At 46.0% G+C, this 20,786-nt stretch overlaps 2 protein-coding genes across 11 annotated transcripts in view; one reads left to right on the forward strand and one right to left on the reverse strand.

Annotated features, from left to right (window-relative positions):
* C8H10orf143 (chromosome 8 C10orf143 homolog) overlaps positions 1-9,081 on the reverse strand; it is a 95,244-nt gene extending 86,163 nt beyond the window's left edge. For 4 of the 10 annotated variants that reach the window (XM_034931727.2, XM_034931724.3, XM_057299018.2 and 1 more), the window contains exon 1: positions 5,418-5,569. In XM_034931727.2, the coding sequence (XP_034787618.1) occupies positions 5,418-5,486 (69 nt within the window). In that variant the 5' untranslated portion in view covers positions 5,487-5,569. Of the gene's footprint in view, positions 1-4,894; positions 5,211-5,417 lie in introns of those variants that run through there. The other 6 variants (XM_063607592.1, XM_063607594.1, XM_063607591.1 and 3 more) reach the window with 5 other exon arrangements.
* On the forward strand, positions 662-4,888 carry LOC100972366 (cTAGE family member 2-like). The gene has a single exon (XM_034931723.3). It carries the CDS (start codon positions 755-757, stop codon positions 3,083-3,085), a length of 2,331 nt encoding a protein of 776 aa, XP_034787614.2. The 5' UTR covers positions 662-754; the 3' UTR covers positions 3,086-4,888.
* Positions 9,082-20,786: the final 11,705 nt, after the last annotated feature.

Genomic DNA, 20,786 nt, shown 5'->3' on the forward strand with positions numbered 1-20,786 from the left:
CAGGCTCTGGAGCCAGATGGCTTGGATTTAAGACCTAGTTCTACCATTTACTAGCTGTGTATCCTTAGGCCAGTTAATTACCCCCTCTGTGTTTCAGCTGCCTCCTTTGTATCATGGGAATAATTTAGCAGTGTTGTGCTATAAATTCAGATAATCCAGGATGGGCACGGTGTCTCATGCCTGTAATACCAGCACTTTGGGAGGCTGAGGCAGGCAGATCACCTGAGGTCAGGAGTTCGAGACCAGTCTGGCCAACATGGTGAAACTTCATCTCTACTAAAAATACAAAATTAGCTGGGCATGGTGGCGGGCACCTGTAATTCTAGCTACTCCGGAGGCTAAGGCAAGAGAATCGCTTCAACCCAGGAGGCAGAGGTTGCAGTGAGCCAAGATTATGCCACTGCACTCCGGCCTGGGCGACAAGAGTGAGACTCCGTCCACCCCCCCCCCAAACAAAACAAAACAAAACAAAACTCCCCACCTCCCCACGGCTGCCTGGCCAAAACCAAACCAAGGGGTGGGGCTTGCGCGGGTCCAACATGTGCTACCTCAGGATATAGTGTAACAAGGGGGCTGGATGGGCAGAGTGGGCCTGCGAGCGCCCGCATCCCCCAGCTCCCCCCCGCAGCCGGCTCCACAATGGTCTGCTCCGCTTGCCGGGTGCGGATTCGGGTTCCGGACGGAAGGCTGCGAGTTCTCCGCTGCTTGTTGTGGCCGGGGTTACTGCGGCGACCGCCAGAGCAGCCTTGGCAGAATGGAGGAGCCAGGGGCTACCCCTCAGCGGTACTTGGGGCTGGTCCTGGGGGAGCCACGCAGGGTTGTGGCAGCGCTGCCTGAAAGTATGAGACTGGATTCGAATCCTCATGGTTTTCCATGGGAAATGGTGATATGTGCAGCTGTTGCTGCATTTTTTGCTGTTCTCCTTTTTCTGTGGAGAAGTTTTAGATCGGTTAGGAGTCGGCTTTATGTGGGAAGAGAGAAAAAGCTTGCTATAATGCTTCCTGGACTAATTGAAGAAAAATGTAAACTACTTGAAAAATTTAGCCTTGTTCAAAAAGAGTATGAAGACTATGAAGTAGCGTCATCGTTAGAGGATGCCAGCTTTGAGAAGGCGGCAGCAGAAGCACGAAGTTTGGAGGCAACCTGTGAAAAGTTGAACAGGTCCAATTCTGAACTTGAGCATGAAATTCTCTGTCTAGAAAAAGAGTTAAAAGAAGAGAAATCTAAACATTCTCAACAAAATGAATTGATGGCGGATATTTCAAAAACGACACAGCCTGTAGCAGATGAGTCAGAATCCCTCAAATCACAAGTAGCTGAAGCCAAAATGATCTTCAAGAGATTTAAAATGACTGAGAAACAACTGAAGATAGCAATAAAAGATGCTTTGAATGAAAACTCTCACCTTCAGGAAAGCCAGAAACAGCTTTTGCAAGAAGCTGAAGTATGGAACGAACAAGTGAGTGAACTTAATAAACAGAAAATAACATTTGAAGACTCCAAAGTACATGCAGAACAAGTTCTAAATGATAAAGAAAATCACATCAAGACTCTGACTGAACGTTTGCTAAAGATGAAAGATTGGGCTGCTAGGCTTAGAGAAGACGTAACGGATGATGATAACTTAGAATTAGAAGTGAACAGTGAATCAGAAGATGATGCTTACTTAGATGATCCTCCAAAAGGAGCTCTGAAGAAACTGATTCATGCTACTAAGTTAAATGCTTCTTTAAAAACCTTAGAAGGAGAAAGAAACCAAATTTATATCCAGTTATCTGAAATTGATAAAACAAAGGAAGAGCTTACAGAGCATATTAAAAATCTTCGGACTGAACAAGCATCTTTGCAGTCAGAAAACACACATTTTCAAAGTGAGAATCAGAAGCTTCAACAGAAACTTAAAGTAATGACTGAATTATATCAAGAAAATGAAATGAAACTCTACAGGAAATTAACAGTAGAGGAAAATAGCCGGTTAGAGAAAGAAGAGAAACTTTCTAAGGTAGACAAAAAGATCAGCCATGCCACTAAAGAGCTGGAGACCTACAGACAGCAAGCCAAAGATCTTGAAGAAGAATTGGAGAGAACTATTCATTATTATCAACGGCAGATTATTTCCCATGAGAAAAAGGCACATCATAATTGGTTGGCAGCTTGGACTGCTGAAAGAAACCTCAATGATTTAAGGAAAGAAAATGCTCACAACAGACAAAAATTAACTGAAACAGAGTTTAAATTTGAACTTTTAGAAAAAGATCCTTATGTACTTGATGTTCCAAATACAGAATTTGGCAGAGAGCATTCCCCATATGGTCCCTCATCATTGGGTCGGCCTTCATCTGAAACAAGAGCTTTTCTCTCTCCCGCAACTCTGTTGGAGGGTCCACTCAGACTCTCACCTTTGCCTCCAGTGGGGGAAGGAAGAGGCTCAAGAGGCCCAGGGAATCCTCTGGACCATCAGATTACCAAGGAAAGAGGAGAATCAAGCTGTGAGAGGTTAACCGATCCTCACAGGTCTCCTTCTGACACTGGGTCCCTGTCACTTCCGAGGGAACAGGACCGTAGGATGATGTTTCCTCCACCAGGGCAATCATATCTTGATTCAGCTCTTCCTCCACAAAGGCAAGACAGATTTTATTCTAACTCTGGTAGACTGTCTGGACCAGCAGAACTCAGAAGTTTTAATATGCCTCCTTTGGATAAAATGGATGGGTCAATGCCTTCAGAAATGGAATCCAGTAGAAATGACACCAAAGATGATCTTGGTAATTTAAATATCCCTGATTCATCTCTCCCTGCTGAAAATGAAGCAACTGGCCCTGGCTTTGTTCCTCCACCTCTTGCCCCAATCAGAGGTCCACTGTTTCCAGTGGATACAAGGGGCCCGTTCATGAGAAGAGGACCTGCTTTCCCCCCACCTCCTCCAGGAACCAGGTTTGGAGCTTCTCGAGATTATTTTCCACCAAGGGATTTCCTAGGTCCACCACATGCTCCATTTGCAATGAGAAATGTCTATCCACCGAGGGGTTTTACTCCTTACCTTCCCCTCAAGACCTGGATTTTTCCCCCCACCCCCACATTCTGAAGGTAGAAGTGAGTTCCCTTCAGGGCTGATTCCACCTTCAAATGAGCCTGCTACGGAACATCCAAAACCGCAGCAAGATACCTGACAATATTTTTGCTCTCTTCAAAAGTAATTCTGACTGATCTCATTTCAAGTAACTGCTGTTACTTAAGTGATTACACTTTTGCTCAAATTGAAACTTAATGGAATTATAATTCTTAGGATAGTATTTTGTAAATAAGGATGATTTAAATATGAATCTTATAAGTAAATTATTTCCATTGTATTTTATTCGATAGTATAACTTTTAATTTGATTAATCCACTATTATAGAAACAATAGTGGGAGTTTTACGTATGTAATCTTGCAGGTGGGGAGGCTTTAAATTCTAAAGGCTGTGTCTTTATGCCAACAACTGTATTTACTGTAGGTGTAGACAAATGTGAAAGTAACTTTATGCTTAAATAAATTTTAGTTGATTAAAAAAATTCAGATAATCCACATGATAACCATTCAATCACTAGCAGTATTTGCCATGTCTCCACTAAATGTCTCAAAGTCGCAGAAAACACAGCATGGCCTAACAGGAGCTCTTCATTGCCTCCACACCACTCTTCTCTCAAGGAGCAGCAGTACTGCCCTCACAGGGCTCAAGTCAACCCCTACAACACCCTGGACTCCACTCTTCACATTACCCTGCCACTGCCACTCCATCAGTGAGACTGTCTGCTCTCCCTCTACACAGTCACGTCTGTCTAGCGTCACCACCCCACTGCCCTCTCTTGTGCAAGCCTCTGCCACTTCTCCTCTGACATACTACTGAAGCCACAAGCCTTGCCTCCCTGCCTGCACCCTGATCACACCTTTCATTTTCCAGGGCAGTGAAGTAAGGTCTCAACACATCAGCATAATCATGTCACTTTTCTGTTTGTTTTTCTGCCATCTGGTAGCACGGTAGTGGTGAGCCACCCTTGGCTATGCAGAGGAGGGTAACACCCAGGGGATGGTGTGAGGGGAAGGAACTTAGGTCCCTGCATATCCCCTGATCTGGGTGCCACCAGCCCTACGCCTATATTTAGTGACCCTGGGTTCCACCCCACTGGACTGCTCACGTCCATGCTGTTCTGTGCAGGAGAATCAAACTTCCATCTTGTTAGGGCCAGCGTGCTTTGAAGGCTCTTGGTTACAAAAGCACCCTAACCTGCTATATTACTGTACTATACTATTACTATACTACATTACTATACCATATTATTACTATATTACTGGGGTAATCTGCACCCTAGTAATATAACAATTGGTACCTGGAGGAGGGGTGCGGCTGTGACAGAAACCTAAGTGGTACTGGCTTCACGGCCAGGCAGTGGGTAGTGAGGAAAGAGATGGTGCAGGGTAGAAAGCTAGTCATTCCCGCTACGCAGTAAAGACATCTAAAAAAATGCTGCCTGTATTAACTGGGAAGACGGATCCTGCACTTACCAAGCCTGTGTAGCTCTAGAAGAAAAAAAAAAGCAAATATGCGGTATGTTGGCTGCTCACTGCTGCCCCTAGCAAGGAACTTTGAAATAAACGAGGTTAAGTAAGAACTGGCCAATTTGCAAGCAGAGGTGGAAGATAAAATACATTAATGCCAAGCAGCTCTGTCTTCCAGCTCCAATCCTGCAGTACTTCTTTCAGTGCCCCTAAGACGCTAAGCTCCTTCCTCCAACACTGTTTTTTGTCACCTCCCATCCTGCCTACCCCCGGTCATCCTTCAAGTCTCACACATACCTGACTTACCCACGCACCCTGGGATCTTGTGCAAGTCTCCCCATTACCATCTCATCTTACCCTCTGCTCATCAGTTAATGGACTCAGCCCAAGAAGCACTAACACGCTCAATGCCGGGTAATTTTCTGCGCGTGTTCGCTCCCCACGTACTCGTCCCCCAACACCCAGCCCTGGGCCTGGCACGTGGCAGGCGCTCAGTGAACGAGACTCAGGAACAGTCAAGTGTAGACGGCAGGAGAAGACATGACACGGATACCAAGCACCCGAGGTCCTGCAGTGAGTCTCGGCCCATGTTTTAGGGAGCCTGGGTCTGGAGCCCCAGTGAGCATGTTGGTCAGGAAGGTGCCCGAGCTCCGCGCCCGACTGCGCAGGCGCGAAACCGGGAGGGCGGTGTCACAACCCCGCCCTGACAGGCCACGCCCATAACTGGCCACGCCCTCCCAGGGACGTACGCGAGCGTGCGAGTGTCTTGGGCCAGGCCTCCTCACAGGCAGGGCCGCGCCGGCAAAAACGAGGCGCGGTGGGAACCCGCCCAGGGGCCATCCGCCCTCCCGTCCCTAACGCCCAGGCCCCGGGGGCTCACCACGTCCCCCGGAACCTGCAGATCCTCCGCCCTCCGCCGTCGCCAGCGGCCGAGCGCTAAGCTGTCCATGCAGCCCCAGGGTCAAACCCTCCCGGCCTCTCAGGCCTGGCCGAGGCCCGCGCACCACGCCCCCTTCCGCACAAGGCCCTCGGGAGCCAATAAGGAGACGGAGGGGCGGGACGCCGCGGGAAGCGCGAGAGCACCAAGGCGAGGACCGCAGGCAGGAGTAGCAGAGACCAGAGTCTTCTGAGACTATTGGGTTGCTGTGGGCGTTGTCCGTCTGCCCCAAGTCATTACTTCGCAGAGAGGTCCCTGCATATCTCTGCTTGTCGCTTCTCCCTTCACAGGAGCAGCCGTGGGGCTCTAAAGAAAGCATTCCTTCAGGATCCCGCCAAACTTTTGACAACACCCCGTGGATCGGCTGGAGGGGCGCCCGCCTCCTCTGTCTTATGATTGGTTGTTAGGCCTCGTGGGGAGCCGTCTCCCTGTGGCTGGTTGGCTAATAGATGGCGCAGCGGGTCAATTAGCTTGAGCGAGACAGCGGGTGTTTCTGGGAGTTGTGGTCCGCAGGCCTGCCTCGCTTCCGGGTGGGAGCTGCTGTTGCCGCGGTGGGAAGACGCAGAGCTTTCAGGCCAGCCCCGCGCGGCTCACGGCTTTTGTGGCTGGTGGCTGGTGGCTGGTGGCTGCTGGTTGGGAGGCCCCGGAAGGACTTCTACTCCTCCGTAGGCTGGAGGGCATTAGGAGGTCGCAGGTGCTGAGCTGCCGGGGCCTTTGGGCTGTGCTGAAGGGGAAAAGCGCAGCCACTGTCGGGAGTGTGTGCTGTGGAGGCAGTTGCCGCGGTGATGTTCGCTCCGCCTGGCCCCTGCCGGGGATTCAGCCAACCAACCCTCAACAGCCGGCGGCGGCTCAGTCTCTGGCCCGGCGCGGTGCTGAGCACCACTGAGCCCTCATCTTAGGGCACCGAGGCCCGGACTCCTGCAGCCGCATGTCCAGGCCCCTCCTGCCTTAGCACGGAGCTCCCTTGACTGCTCCAAACAGCCCAGACTGGCGCCTTTTTTGGATAAATTAAAACGGGGCCAATCCGTTGCCAGCGATTGGCTAACGATGGGTACACGACCTAGTACGGGCCAGGGAGAAGTAAGCGAGGTCTGTTGAGGCAGAGTTTCGGGAAAGATCTTCTAGTTAAAAAGGGAGTTGGGTGGGTGGGGGCTGTTTTCTTCCTGTTGTCCTTGCCCAGTGTAAGTTTCCTGGAGCTGCAGCAGCCTTTTTGTCACCATGAGGGCAGCTGGTGAGAACCCTAGGAAAGCAGGAAATCACCTAGAGCCGGAACAGCCTGAGCCTCTGAACCAACCCACAGCTGACTACCCGTCACTTTGTCGTGTCTCTGTGATTTGAGTCCATCATTCTGCTGCAGTTGAAGGTATCCTTTGACAAAGCCCTGTTCTTAACCATTATGGTGAAACGCATGAATCGCTCTTCGGGCTATTTGCTGCATGATCCTCGGCAAATTAAATAGTTAATCTCCCTCAGTTTCCTCATTTATAAAGGATAGGATGATAAAGCATAGAGATTGTGAGGATTACATGAGGCATTTACCAAGAAGATACTTAGAACAATGCTGGACACAAACTAAGTACTTAACAAATGTTACATTTCTCCTATTAGTACTCCTAAGACTAATTATGCCACCACTGATTCACAGTCCCTTATCAAAAACCTTTCAGGCCAGATGTGTTTGTGAAATTCAGAATTTTTTGAATGTTTAAAAAAGGTGAGATATATTGTATGCCCCCGTAGTCAAACAATGTTTCTATAGCAGAAATGTGTGAGTATTCACAAATATTCACCCTAAGTGGGATATATAAAGGTTGTAAATAGGGCCAGGCACAGTGGCTCATGCTTGTAATCCCAGTACTTTGGAAGGCCAAAGCGGGAGGATTGCTTGAACCCAGGAGTTTGAGACCAGCCTCGGCAACACAGTGAGACCCCCGTCTCTACAAAATAAAAATAACAAAATTAGCCGGGCACTATGGCGCCCACCTGTAGTCCCAGCTACTCAGAAGGCTGAGGTGGGAAGATTGCTTGGGCCTGGAAGGTTGAGGCTGCAGTGAGTTGGCTGTGATCACACCACAGCACTCCAGCCTGGCCAATAGAGTGAGACCCTGTCTCAAATAAAATAAATACAATAAATAAATAAAGGTTGTAAATAGTCTCATATCAGTTCAAATGAGTTTACTCCAAGCGTGGGGAAAAACTAATTTGGAGGACTTTCTGCATTTCAGAATTGAAAATAAGGTATACTTGTAGGCCTCTCAAAATGCTTGTCTTGCAGTTTAGATTAGATGACTTGCTTTGTTACCCACTTTTGATATCACTGGCCATTATACTTATGGCTGCTTTTCAGATGTGTATAAGAACAAAATTTCAACAAATTTAGTTTCAAAGATCTGATTGGTTTTTAATAGCATTGCATGCACCAGGCAGTCTACAAGATAGAAAGGTGCTCCAATGAGGACTGAGTGGGTGAGTTTGACAGGCAGGAAAAAGTGGAGGAAAGCAGGAAGAATGAACAAATAGCAGATCAGTCATTTCAAGATTACTTTCCTTATAGAGGTGTAGACGAAATCTTGGTGTAATGTAATTTGGCTTTCATCTCTCTCCTGATTTCTCAGAAGATCTTACAAGTAAGCAACCCAGGTTTCAGTTTGGTAGCATGGATCCTTAGCATTTAGTGACTCCAGTTTTGGTCTGCTGTCTTTCTTAAATGGATGCATGAGGCAACCATTCGGTACTAGGGTGGGGGAACTGCTTAGCCTAGGAATGAGATACAGCAATAGGTATATTTAGAAGGATGCAGTTTAGCTTAGCACAGTATTTACCAAGCATCAGTCACTTGGGTACTAACTGCAAGATGTATGCTAAACCTCTCCTATTATTTACATAGTATATTTATTTAAATTCTCAATATCTTAAGTTTGAAAAACTTTAAAAATAATATGTGACATCTATAAAGTGATGGTTTGAATGCTCACTATTTTAATATGTTAAATAGATTAATTATTAGAAGAAAATATGGGAGGTCAGGCACAGTGATTTATGCCTGTAATCCCAGCACTTTGGAAGGCCAAGACAGGCGGATTGTCTGAGGCCAGGAGTTCAAGACCAGCTGGCCAACATGGCAAAACCCTGTCTCTGCTAAAAATACAAAAATTAGCCAGGCATGATGGTGCATGCCTGTAATCCCAGATTTTTGGGAGGCTGAGGCATGAGAATTGCTTAAACCCTAGAGGCGCAGGTTGCAGTGAGTCAAGATCACACCGCTGCACTCCAGGCCTAGGCGACAAAACAAAACTCTATCTCAAAAAAAAGAAAGAAAGAAAAATTGGCCAGGCACAGTGGCTCCAGCCTGTAATCCCAGCACTTTGGGAGGCCAAGGCAGGTGGATCACAAGGTCAGGAGATGGAGACCAGCCTTGCCACCATGGTGAAACCCTGTCTCTACTAAAATACAAAAAATTAACCAGGCATGGTGGTGGCGGCACGTGCCTGTAGTCCCAGCTACTCGGGAGGCTGAGGCAGGAGAATCTCTTGAACCTGGGAGGCAGAGGTTGCAGTAAGCCGAGACCGCGCCACTGCACTCCAGCCTGGGTGACAGAGTGAGACTCCGTCTCAAAAAAGAAAAAAGAAAAAAAAGAAAAGTAAAGAAAATATGGGAAAACTTCATGATATTGGATTCTTGCATATGACACCAAAAGCACAGTCAACAAAAGAAAAAAATAATTTGGACTATATCAAAATTTAAAATTTTGTACATCAAAGGACACTTAATCCAGTGAAAAGGCAACCCAGGAAATGGAGAAAATATTTTCAAATCGCATATCTGATAAGGAGTTAATGTCCAGATTATATAAAGAATACCTGGCTGGGTGCAGTGGCTCATTCCTATAATCCCAGCACTTTGGGAAGCCGAGGTGGGTGGATCACGAGGTCAGGAGATCGAGACCATCCTGGCCAATATGGTGAAACCTCATCTCTACTAAAAATACAAAAATTAGTCGGGCGTGGTGGTGTGTGCCTGTAGTCCCAGCTACTCAGGAGGCTGAGGCAGGAGAATTGCTTGAACCTGAGAGGCGGAGGTTGCAATGAGCCAAGATTGCGCCACTGCACTCCAGCTTGGACGACAGAGCGAGACTCCATCTCAAAAAAAAAAAAAAAAAAAAAAAGAATGCCTACAACTCAACAACAACAACAAAAAACCTGATTGAAAAAATGGACAAATACCAGCATGGGCAAGACAGCAAGACCCTGTCTTTCCAAAAAGCAAAAAATTAGCCTCTTGCTAGAGAGGCTGAGGTGGAAGGATCACTTGAGGTCAGGAGTTTGAGGCTGCAGGGAACCATGATCTCACCACTGTACTCTATCTGAGGTAACAAAGTGAGACCCTGTCTCAAAAAAGAAACAAAACAGAAAAATAGACAAATAACTTGAGCAGACAGTTCTCAAAAGAAGATATACAAATAGCCAATAAGCACATGAAGATAATATCATCAGTTATTAGGGAAATGCTAATCAAACCCGTATTGAGATACCACTTCACACCCATTAGGATGGCTATTATCAAAAAGAAAAAAAACAGTGACCAGGCACTGTGGCTTATGCCTGTAATCCCAGCACTTTGGGAGGCTGAGGCAGGCAGACCACTTGAGGCCAGGAGTTCAAGACCTGGCCAACATGGTGAAACCCCGTCTCTACTAAAAATATAAAAATTAGTCAGGTGTGGTGGTGCAGGCCTGTAATCCCAGCTACTCGGGAAGCTGAAGCAGGAGAATCGCTTGAACTCAGGAGGCAGAGGTTTCAGTGAGCCAAGATCGTGCCACTGCACTCCAGCCTGGGTGACACAGCGAGACTCCGTCTCAAAAAAAAAGCAGCCGGGCATGGTGGGTGGCTCATGCCTGAAATCTCAGAGCTTCATGAGGCTGAGCTGAGTGGATCACTTGAGTGTAAGAGTTTGAGACCAGCCTGGGCAACATGGCAAGACCTCGTCTCTACAAAAAAACAGAAATACAAAAATTAACCAGGTATGGTGGCTCCCGCCTGTAGTCCCACCTACTCAGGAGGCTGAGAGGTGGGCAGATTGCCTGGAAGGTCGAGGCTGCAAGTGAGCTGAAATTGTGCCACTGCACTCCTCCAACCTGGGAAACAGATGAAGACCCCCTCTCAAAAAAAAAAGAGAAAAAGAAAATGACAAGTTTTGGCTAGGGTGTGGAGAAATTGGAACTCTTGTGCATGGCTGGTGGGAATGTAAAATGCTGTAGCCACTGTTGAAAACAGTGTGGTGTTTTTTCAAAAAATTAAAAATAAAATTACCATATAATCCAGCAATTCCACTTCCGGGAATATACACAAAATAACTGAAGGCAGGGACTCAGAACAGACATTTGTACACCCGTGTTCATAGCAGCATTATTCCCAATAGCCAAAAGTTGGAAGCAACCCAAATGTCCATCAGTAGATAAATAAAATGTGGTCTGTATGTGTATATATATAATATTCTACTGTATGTATATATATGGTAGAATAATACACAGCCTTAAAAAGGAAGGGAATTTTGGCACATTTTACAACATGGATGAACCTTGAAGACGTAATGCTAAGTGAAATAAGCTAATCACAAAGAGTCCAAACTATGATTCCACTTATATGAGCTGCCTAGAGTAGTGAAAGGTGTGGAGACAGAAAGTTGAATGGTGATTGTCAGGGCCTGGGAGGAGGAGGAGGAATGGGAAGGTACTGTCAAGTGAGTACAGAGCTTTTGCTTGGGAAGATGAAAACATTCTGGAGCTGAATGATGGTGATGTTTGCACAACATTGTGAATGTACTTAACACTACTAAAGCATACACCTAAATATAGTTAAGGTGGCAAACTTCATCTTATGTATATTTTACCACAATAAAAAATATGTTATTAAAATAAAAGTTTCTCAGCCAGGTACAGTGGCTCACACCTGTAATCCCAGCACTTTGGGAGGCTGAGGAGGGCAGATCGCTTGACCCCAGGAGTTCAAGACCAGCATGGGCAACAAAGCAAAACCCCATCTCTAAAAATAAAATAAAAATTGTTTCTCATGGCCCGGCATGGTGACACACATTTGTAACCCCAGCAGTTTGAGAGGCATAGGTGGGGAGATCACTTGAGCTCTGGAGTTCTAGGCCAGCCTGGGCAACATAGGGAGAGCCTCGTTTCTACAAAATATATATATATATATAAATTAGACTGGCGTGGTGGCATACACCTGTAGTCCCAGCTACTCAGGACCCTGAGGTGGGAGGATTGCTTGAGCCCAGGAGGTCAAGGCTGCAGTGAGTCATAATTACGCCACTGCACTCCAGCTGGGGCAACACAACAAGACCCTGCCATAAATAAATAAATAAATAAATAAATACCTGTTTATGCACCACTGTCATCTTGCACACCACCTTCAAGGGAAGTATCTCTCAGGTGGAAGGTGATTGGAGTTCAATCCCACCCTGCCAGTTTCCAGCACCTGGACAAAGCTGCTTGAACCTCTAAGTCCCCTTCCCCTTTTTGGTGTATAAAATTGGTATCGGGGGAACCAGCCCCCAATATTTCAATGTAGGTTCTTTCTATTTTCCCTGAGTTTTGGCCGGTCTGAGAAATAAAGAGAAAGAGTACAAACAGAAATTTTCAGCTGGGCCTCCGGGGGTGTCATCACATATTGGTAGGACTGTGATGATGACCCGAGCTGCAAAACCAGCAAGTTTTTATTAGGGATTTTAAAAGGGGAGGGGGTGTACAAACAGAGAGTAGGTCACAAGGATCACATGCTTCAAAGGGCAATAAAGATCACAAGGCAAGGCAAAACCAAAATTACTGATGAGGGTCTATGTCCTGCTGTGCATGCATTGTCTTGATAAACATCTTAACAGGAAACAGGGCTTGAGAGCAGACAACTGGTCTGACTACGATTTACCAGGCTGGAATTTCCCAATCCTAGTAAGCCTGAGGGCACTGCAGGAGACCAGGGCGTATTTCAGTCCTTATCTCAACTGCATAAGACAAACACTCCCAGAGCGGCCTTCTATAGACCTCCCCCCAGGAATGCATTCCTTACCCAGGGTTGTTCCTTGCTGGGAAAAGAATTCAGTGATATTTCTTCTACTTGCACATCTGTCTGTAGGCTTTCTGCAAGAAGAAAAATATGGCTCTATTCTGCCCAACCCTGCAGGCAGTCAGACCTTATGGTTATCTTCTCTTGTTCCCTGAAAAATTGCTGTTATTCTGTTCTTTTTCAGGGTGCACTGATTTCATATTGTTCAAACACATATATTTTACAATCAGATTTCATATTGTTCAAACACACGTTCTTCAATCAATTTGTACAATAGTGGTCCTGAGGTGGCGTGCATTCTCAGCTTACGAAGATAACGATCAAGAGATTAAAGACAGGCATAAGAAATTATAAGAGTATTATTAGGGAAGTGATAAATGTCCGTGAAATCTTCATAATTTATGTTCAGAGATTGCAGTAAAGACAGGCGTAAGAAATTATAAAAGTATTAATTTTGGGAACTGATAAATGTCCATGAAATCTTCACAATTTTATGTTCTTCTGCCTCAGCTCCAGCCGGTCCCTCTGTTCGGGGTCCCTGATTTCCCGCAACAATTAGAATAATAAAACCTGGCATGGTGGCACATACCTGTAGTCCCAGCTACTTGGGAGGCTGAGGCAAGAGGGTTGCTTGAGCCCAGGAGTTTGAGGCTATAGTATGCTATGGTGTAACCTGTGAATGGCCACTGCATTCTAGCCTGGAGAACACAGGGAGACCTTGTCTAAAAATTAGAGAAATAAAATTAAGAATTGGGATGCTAATAGTATCTACCTCAGTGGAATACTTTTGGGTTTTTTTGTTTGTTTGTTTGTTTGTTTTTCCCCCAAGACGGAGTCTTGCTCTGTCGCCCAGGCTGGAGTGCAGTGGTGTGATCTCGGCTCACCGCAACCTCCGCCTCCCGGGTTCAAGCAATTCTCCTGCCTCAGCCTCCTGAGTAGCTGGGATTACAGGCACTTGCCACCACGCCCGGCTAATTTTTGTATTCTTAGTAGAGACGGGGTTTCTCCATGTTGGTCAGGCTGGTCTCGAACTTGTCCCCACCTTAGGTGGTCCACCCGCCTTGACCTCCCAAAGTGCTGGGATTGCAGGCGTGAGCCACCGCACCTGGCCTCAACTTTCAAAATAATGTCTCTACATGCAGACTTTTGTAATCTAAGCCAGTGCCCTGAATTATTTTCTGACATTGTAAATGTGCTTTTTAAGGATGATAAAGAAAGATAATTATTTAATATCAAAAGACTTTAGGCCAGGCGCGATGGCTCACGCCTGTAATCCCAGCACTTTGGGAAGCTGAAGTGGGTGGATCACTTGAGGTCAGGAATTCGAGACCAGCCTGACCAACATGGTGAAACCCCCGTCTCTACTAAAAATAAAAAAAATAGCCAGGTGTCATGGCGGGCACCTGTAATCCCAGCTGCTCAGGAGACTGAGGCATGAGCATCACTTGAACCTGGGAGGCAGAGGTTGCAGTGAGCCAAGATCTCACCACTACACTCCAGCCTGGGCAACAGAGTAAGACCCTGTCTCAAAAAAAAAAAAAAAAAGAAAGAAAGAAAAGACTTTATGACCACTGCAAATTAGAGATCTATATGACACTGTATAACGTATATGCCCAAGTCTGTCTCACAATGGTACTCTAAACACTCGCTATATACAGAAGGTAAGAATTTTATAGTCATTTTGCATTTTCTTCAAAGGTGCTGTTGATAAATAAAAATATTAATAAACCACAAATGTACCTTCCAAAGTCAATAGTTTTATGTTTGAATGGAAAGTACTGTCTCCCATCTTAACCTACCCCTGCTTCTAATAGCTTGACAATGTTTGTTAAATGCCACACACCAGTGTCCTTTCTAAGTCATGTTTTATTTCAACAATAGATTGAAATTTTACCATGATGTTTTATATTTCATCCTAAATTTTTTTATTTTCAAGTGTATGAAGTCACATCAGTTATGTCTGATAATCCATTTTGGACATGTATTTTCATATAAATTATAGGACATTTTTGCCTCTCAGTTCTCACAACATAGGAAAAAAAAAAAACCCAGCATGTGGAAATATGACTGATGCCATGTTAGTGTGTGGTTGGAAATAATAAAGATTATAAATGACTCCATAGGTGTAGAAAATAAGGGGAGAAGACTTATTGGGGAGAAGTAAAAAAGCTTGTTTTCTTTATGCATAGCAGAAAGAAGGCACCATGACTGATATATTACTATTCACCTTCTTTTTATTTCTAAGGGGGTTTTTATTAACCCCTTTTTATCAATCAAAATAAATTGATTGCCAGTGAATGCAATATTTTCTGACTATTTGAAATTATACAATGAAAGCAAAGACATGTAAACTCACATACTACATTTGCTGACAAACAAGAGACAACCTTTCCCCCAAAAAAGGATTGCTAAATAGTTAAAGATTGTTACAGCTATCTCTTAAAAAAAGAACATTTTAGGCCAGGCATGGTGGTTCTCACCTGTAATCCCAGCACTTTGAGAGGCCAAGGCAGAGGCTCTTTTGAGCCCAGGCGTTGGAGACCAGCCTTGGAAATATAGGAGACCCCCATCTCTATAAAAAATAAAAATAAAAGTAGCCTGGTGTGGTGGCACATGACTGTGGTCCCAGCTATTCAGGAGGCTGAGGCAGAGGATCCCTTGAGCCTGGGTGGTCTAGGATGCAGTGAGCCATGGTCACGCCATTGCACTCCAGCCTGGGTGAAAAAGCAAGACCCTTTTTCAAAGAAAATAATATTTTATTTAAGGATAGGATTAGGCCTTGGGATTCCTTTGGAATTCAACTTCATCCAGCTGTGTTAGTGGTCATGTAGTCATTAAATATCAGAATACTGTTATTTAATAAATATACCCCATCATAAAAGGTCATATTTCTTTAGGGCAAATACAGTTATGACCAATCTCCGTCCTGGGCAAGGACTTGCCTGATTCAAGAGGGGAGAAAACAGGGTGGTCAGGAATACATTTGTGATTCACTCCCTGAAGAGGCAGTCTGGTGACGTGGTTTGGCTGTGTCTCCACCCAAATCTCTTCTTGAATTGTAGCTCCCATGATGCCCACGTGTTGTGGGAGGTAATCAAGTCATGGGGGTGGGTTTTTCTTGTGCTGTTCTCCTGATAATGAGAAGTCTCATGAGATCTGATGGTTTTATAAAGGGGAGTTCCCTGCATAAGCTCCTTGCCTGCCTCCATGTGAGACATGACTTTGCTCCTCCTTTGACTTCTGCCATAATTGTGAGGCCTTCCCAGCCATATGGAACTGTGAGTCCATTAAACCTCTTTCCTTTATAAATTACCCATCTTGGGTATGTCTTTTTTTTTTTTTTGAGACAGAGTTTCGCTCTTACTGCCCAGGCTGGAGTGCAATGGCACAATCTCAGCTCACCGCAACTTCTGCCTCCCAGGTTCAAGCGATTCTCCCGCCTCAGCCTCCCGAGTAGCTGGGATTACACGCATGTGCCACCATGCCTGGTTAATTTTTTATTTTTAGTAAAGATGGGGTTTCTCCCTGTTGGCCAGGCTGGTCTCAAACTCCCAACCTTAGGTGATCCACTCACCTCAGCCTCCCGAAGTGCTGGGATTACAGGCGTGAGTCACTGCGCTGGGCCAGTATGTCTTTATTAGCAGCATGAAAACTGACTAATACATCTGGTCACTCTTAGCACAGTGACATAGAATGTGCACAAACTAAAAAATAAGGTTTCAACCAAACTGGTGAGAGCATTCCTCTTGGTGTTCTCTAGGAAGAAGGCCAGAGAGTTTGGGACAATAGAAATAAAACACAGTGGTTTTGAAAATGGGGCCAAACTGTGCTTCCCCATGGAGGGGCTGAGGAGGAGGGAGCGGGGCACTGAGCCCGCTGTTCTTTCGGCCCTGGGCTCTCTGTCTCCTACCATCAGCCCTCAGGGCAGCTGCTCCTCGCTGACCACCTGGCTGCTGATGGGCTTGGTGGCCAGCAGAGCTGCCCCGTTTTGTCTGTGCAGAGTCAGCCAGACGTGGCTCAGCGCAGCTCTTTCCCTCGGTTTCATGGAGTAAAGGGTTCCTCATTAGGGCCCCACACATCCGTCTCTCATCATAGGACAGTGACTTTCTTCCTGCATCTCCCATTTCCACTTCTTAGTCATTTCAGCCAGCGGCAAACTGGAAAAAGAACGTATATGTTATGGTGGGAAAGTCTGAAGGTAATGTTGGCATGGAGTGTTTCAATAAGATGTTTCTTTTGATTAAAGCATATTTCATATGATGGGCAAGTAATAGATACAACCTCAGACGTAGGCTAATCATGGAGTCAACAGCAAACTTCTACTTGACTCCTAGGAAACTAGCTCCCTCACCAGAACATTACCACTGTATTTCTTTCTTTCTTTCTACATACCATCAGGCAACTGGGGCCTATGCATCCTTAAGAATTAGTGGTTTGTTTTTTCTTTTCTTTTTTGGTGTGTTCTGGAAGAAGAAATTTAAAGCCAGCCATTGTTTTACAGAAAAATCATCCTGCCATTGAAACCCAAAGTGGTCCATCCAGTCTGGAGGCCGTGGGAACCATGAATCCTTTCAGAGTTTGAAGCAAATGCAAAATTGTTCACGTCATCCTGGGTTATTTTATTGTCTCACCACCTTCCTGAAATGGAACTCGAACTTCATTTAGAGTAGCTCTCGGGCACGCTGGCAGGGGGGCTCCCAGAGCTGAGTGAGCAAGGGGTGCCATGAGAAGCAAGCGTTCTGCCCCGACCGGCCCACCTCACTCTCGGCAGAGGGAGGCATTTGTGGTGGGCCAATGTGCATGCAGCCCCAGGCTGGACAACTCCAGAAGAAACTCAAGAACACAAATTTAGATGATTAACCAAAATAGTCTGTTCCATCTTCCTGCACTGGGGGGAAATGCCTCTTGTATTTTAGAGGAGAGAGAGAATGGGAAGGAAGCCACTGCAGGTGTGGCAGACATTGGAGGACTCAGGTCAAGTATAAAACTGCTGTGGCCACGGATTTAACTAAGTTTCAACCAAGTAGCTTTCCAGGTTGGGTGACATCTGCTACATGCTAGAACTAGCTGTGGAGTCTGTGCTTTGGCCCCAGTTTGGAGCCCAGAACTATTAGCGTGTATCACCAAGTTGTGTTTGTAAGGGTTGTGTGTATTTTTAGTGCTTCCCAGACCTTTCTACCCTGATCGCCTTCCACAGGTAGAAGCGGCTGACTGTACCTGCTACCTGGGGCCACTCCAGAGGTCCCCTCTGGGAGGTAATGCCTCTGTGCACAAGCAGCCTGTGCAAGAATGTCAAGGTCAACGGAAGAGAGGGCACACGCCCTCCAAGGAGGTGGTGTGGGTTGGGACTCAGTGTCCTGGAAGGGACCTCCTTCAGGCGAGAGCTCTTGGAGTCAGACAGCACGAAAGAACCTGAATATAGAACTTCTCAGGTCTCTAAGGAATTACATCTGATTCTATAAGAATCAGAAGTTTGTTGGCCAGGTACAGTGGCTCACATCTGTAATCCCAGCACTTGGAGAGGCTGAGGCAGGAAGATCACTTGAGCTCAGGAGTTGGAGACCAGCCTGGGCAATATAGTGAGACCTCATCTCTATTAAAAAAAAAAAAAAAAAGTTTGTGACACCAAGGAAAGCTCATCTGGGTCCTTAGTTTCTTAGATATGAAACATGAACTACAAATAACAGCAGAAAATTAACTCCAACTGGACTTGGAGGATAAATACACATATGCACACACATGCACACAATACTATTTACATATAAAACATTGTGACTCAAACGGAGAGAAAATGCAGCTGCATGTAAACATCTGTGGTGATTAGGTATACCCACTCAGTGACCAACAAATTGCATTCAGTGTGTCTGGGGTGATCGCCTCAGGAACTGGGCCTTCAGTTAGTAACGATGCTTTGGAAGCGTGTATGCCAGTCATAACGTGGAGGGCTTTTCCTCTCTCCCTCCCTGTGTTAACATGCTTTCATATGGCTAGTATAGTCTTGATAAATCTTGCAGGATCTCAAATAGCCTAGTGAAACGGGAAGAGAAGAAGGTGTTAAAAGTTTGCAGGTCAGGGGAAAAGCACGTGTTTTGGGTGAGTCGGCGGAGCCTCCACAAATACAGCATCGGTTTGTGTGAATTCTCAGCTGTGGTTTCTCAGGTTGAATAAAGCCACTCAACAAAGGCTGCTGTTTCTCCAGCCTGAAGAGGCACTTATGCCACCTACAGCCTGGAATCTGGCACTACAATTCGCGCCCAACTCCCTGGCTCATCCTAGGTGGGAGATTAGAATCTATGCAGGGAATGGAAAATGGGCAGGCATTCCAGGGTGAGTTTTTCTTCCCCCTGATAAATTGTAAACAAACAATTACAAACATGTTTGAAGATTGTTTTAACTAGTTTTTAGAGATTGCAATCGCTGGGTTGGGATTTATGAACTACATTTCTTATAAATACATTTCTTCTAGAGAACTTCTTGTGAGACGTAATCACTTTCCCCCTCTGTATAGCAGCCCCACAGCTCAACCCAAAGCTAGGTTAGGCTACTGGGTACACACTTACCCAGATAGTCTTAGCTTCTTAGGGGAAACCAGATTACTGTGAAGCCATCAGATAAGACATACTTCTGAAAAGAAATGGAATGTATTTTTATTGGCAGAGTCAAGATGAAGTATGTTTTGAAATCTGTTTTACAAATAAACTTACACATAAATTGTCCATCCACTGCTTGGAAATCTTTTTTCGTGTTTGAGGAGCTGTCAGAGGTCTCTAATAAACAGTGGGTCTTATTTAGTTTACTGGATATATAATTCTTCTTTTCTTTGAAAATAATTATTTTTCAAGCAAGTGCAGCAAAAATACAACCAATAAAAATCTAGCTATGACAGCATAAACAACCTTTATAGCAATGCATATACATAGACTTCTTCCAATAAAAGCAGTCCCTGGCAAGAAAGGGAACAGAAAATTGGCTGATGTGTTCCCAGATAAGTTCTGGACTCTTAAGGGCTGAGAGAAGAGTCCTCACAGCCCATCTCCAACTCCCCATCCCAGACCGGTCCTTGGTTAGCGTGAGGGAGGCGGGTCCCCATTGCCAGAGTGGCTTGGGCTAAGGAGAAGGGACGGGCTGCTGTCAACTTGGAGTCAGGGGAGCCCCTTCCCAAGGCCCGTTCTTGGAGCCAGGAAGTCTGCTGGACAGAGGCTGAACCCCCCTGCAGGCTCCGGAGGAGCGGGTGGGAGACCGGCCACTGTTCAGGCTCCCCATTCTTGGTCCAGGCCAATTGTCCCCGCGGGAGGGCGGTGCCAGGGTGGGTGACGGGGCTGGGGGCGGGGTAGGGGTGGACTTAGGATAATCTGGTCCAGGGGTTCTGCTCTGGGCTGGGTCGACCCGGCTCGCGGGGAGGCTGTTTGCCCCAGGCCTTCCCATCCCCGCGCCCACGCCGCGGTCCCCGCACCCAGGCGAGCAACGTGGAGGGTCGGCGCGGGGCTGCTCCCGGGGAGCCTGGGGTTGCAAGTTCTCAGCAGACGTGCGGGTGCTCATTTATGCTTTTTATAGTAGCTGGAGAAGATGTTATCGCAGCTTGAGAACAGAAATTAAAATATGTATCCTTCAGGTGCAAATCTACTGTACTTACAGTTTTACCGTTTCTCTGCAGGGGGGCTCCATTAATCTTGTAAGAGTGAAATTCCTAAGGAAATTAATTCCCTCCAGTTGGGGTTATTCTCAACTGGTCTTTGGGGGCGGAGTAATTGGAATTTAAGAGTCGCTCTTAAAAGAAAGGAAACGTTGGCCATTTTACTCGAATAACACTTTCTAATGCCAGGCTTTACTCTTTAAAACGTCTCCTCCTTCTTTCTCTCCCTGCACCTCTTTGTGTTTCTGGGCTTCCCTTGGTAAAGTTTACAAAGACCCCCATCAGGTGGGACCTCCCCTCCCAGTTTTCCTGAGGCTGACCCCACATTCCTTTCCACGTGGGTTATTTGTGGCCCCCCACCCCCCTTCTCCCACTGCGCAGCCTGAGGACCACGGGACCACAGGAGGGAATGAGGCATCATGAAAAGTTCATGGCTAAATCATTTCCTTGCCTGTTTAGGAGCAGTAAGTGTTTGTTGTCATCACCCAGCAAAATAATTACACCTCAATTTCTCTCTCTCTCTCTCTCACACACACACCCTTTAAAATACAGGCAATTCATAGGCAAGAGGTGAAGTTTTTTTGCTGCCAGGAAAGTCCAGGAAAG

The sequence above is a fragment of the Pan paniscus genome, chromosome 8 (assembly GCF_029289425.2).
Source record: "Pan paniscus chromosome 8, NHGRI_mPanPan1-v2.0_pri, whole genome shotgun sequence".
Classification (NCBI taxonomy): Eukaryota; Metazoa; Chordata; class Mammalia; order Primates; family Hominidae; genus Pan; species Pan paniscus.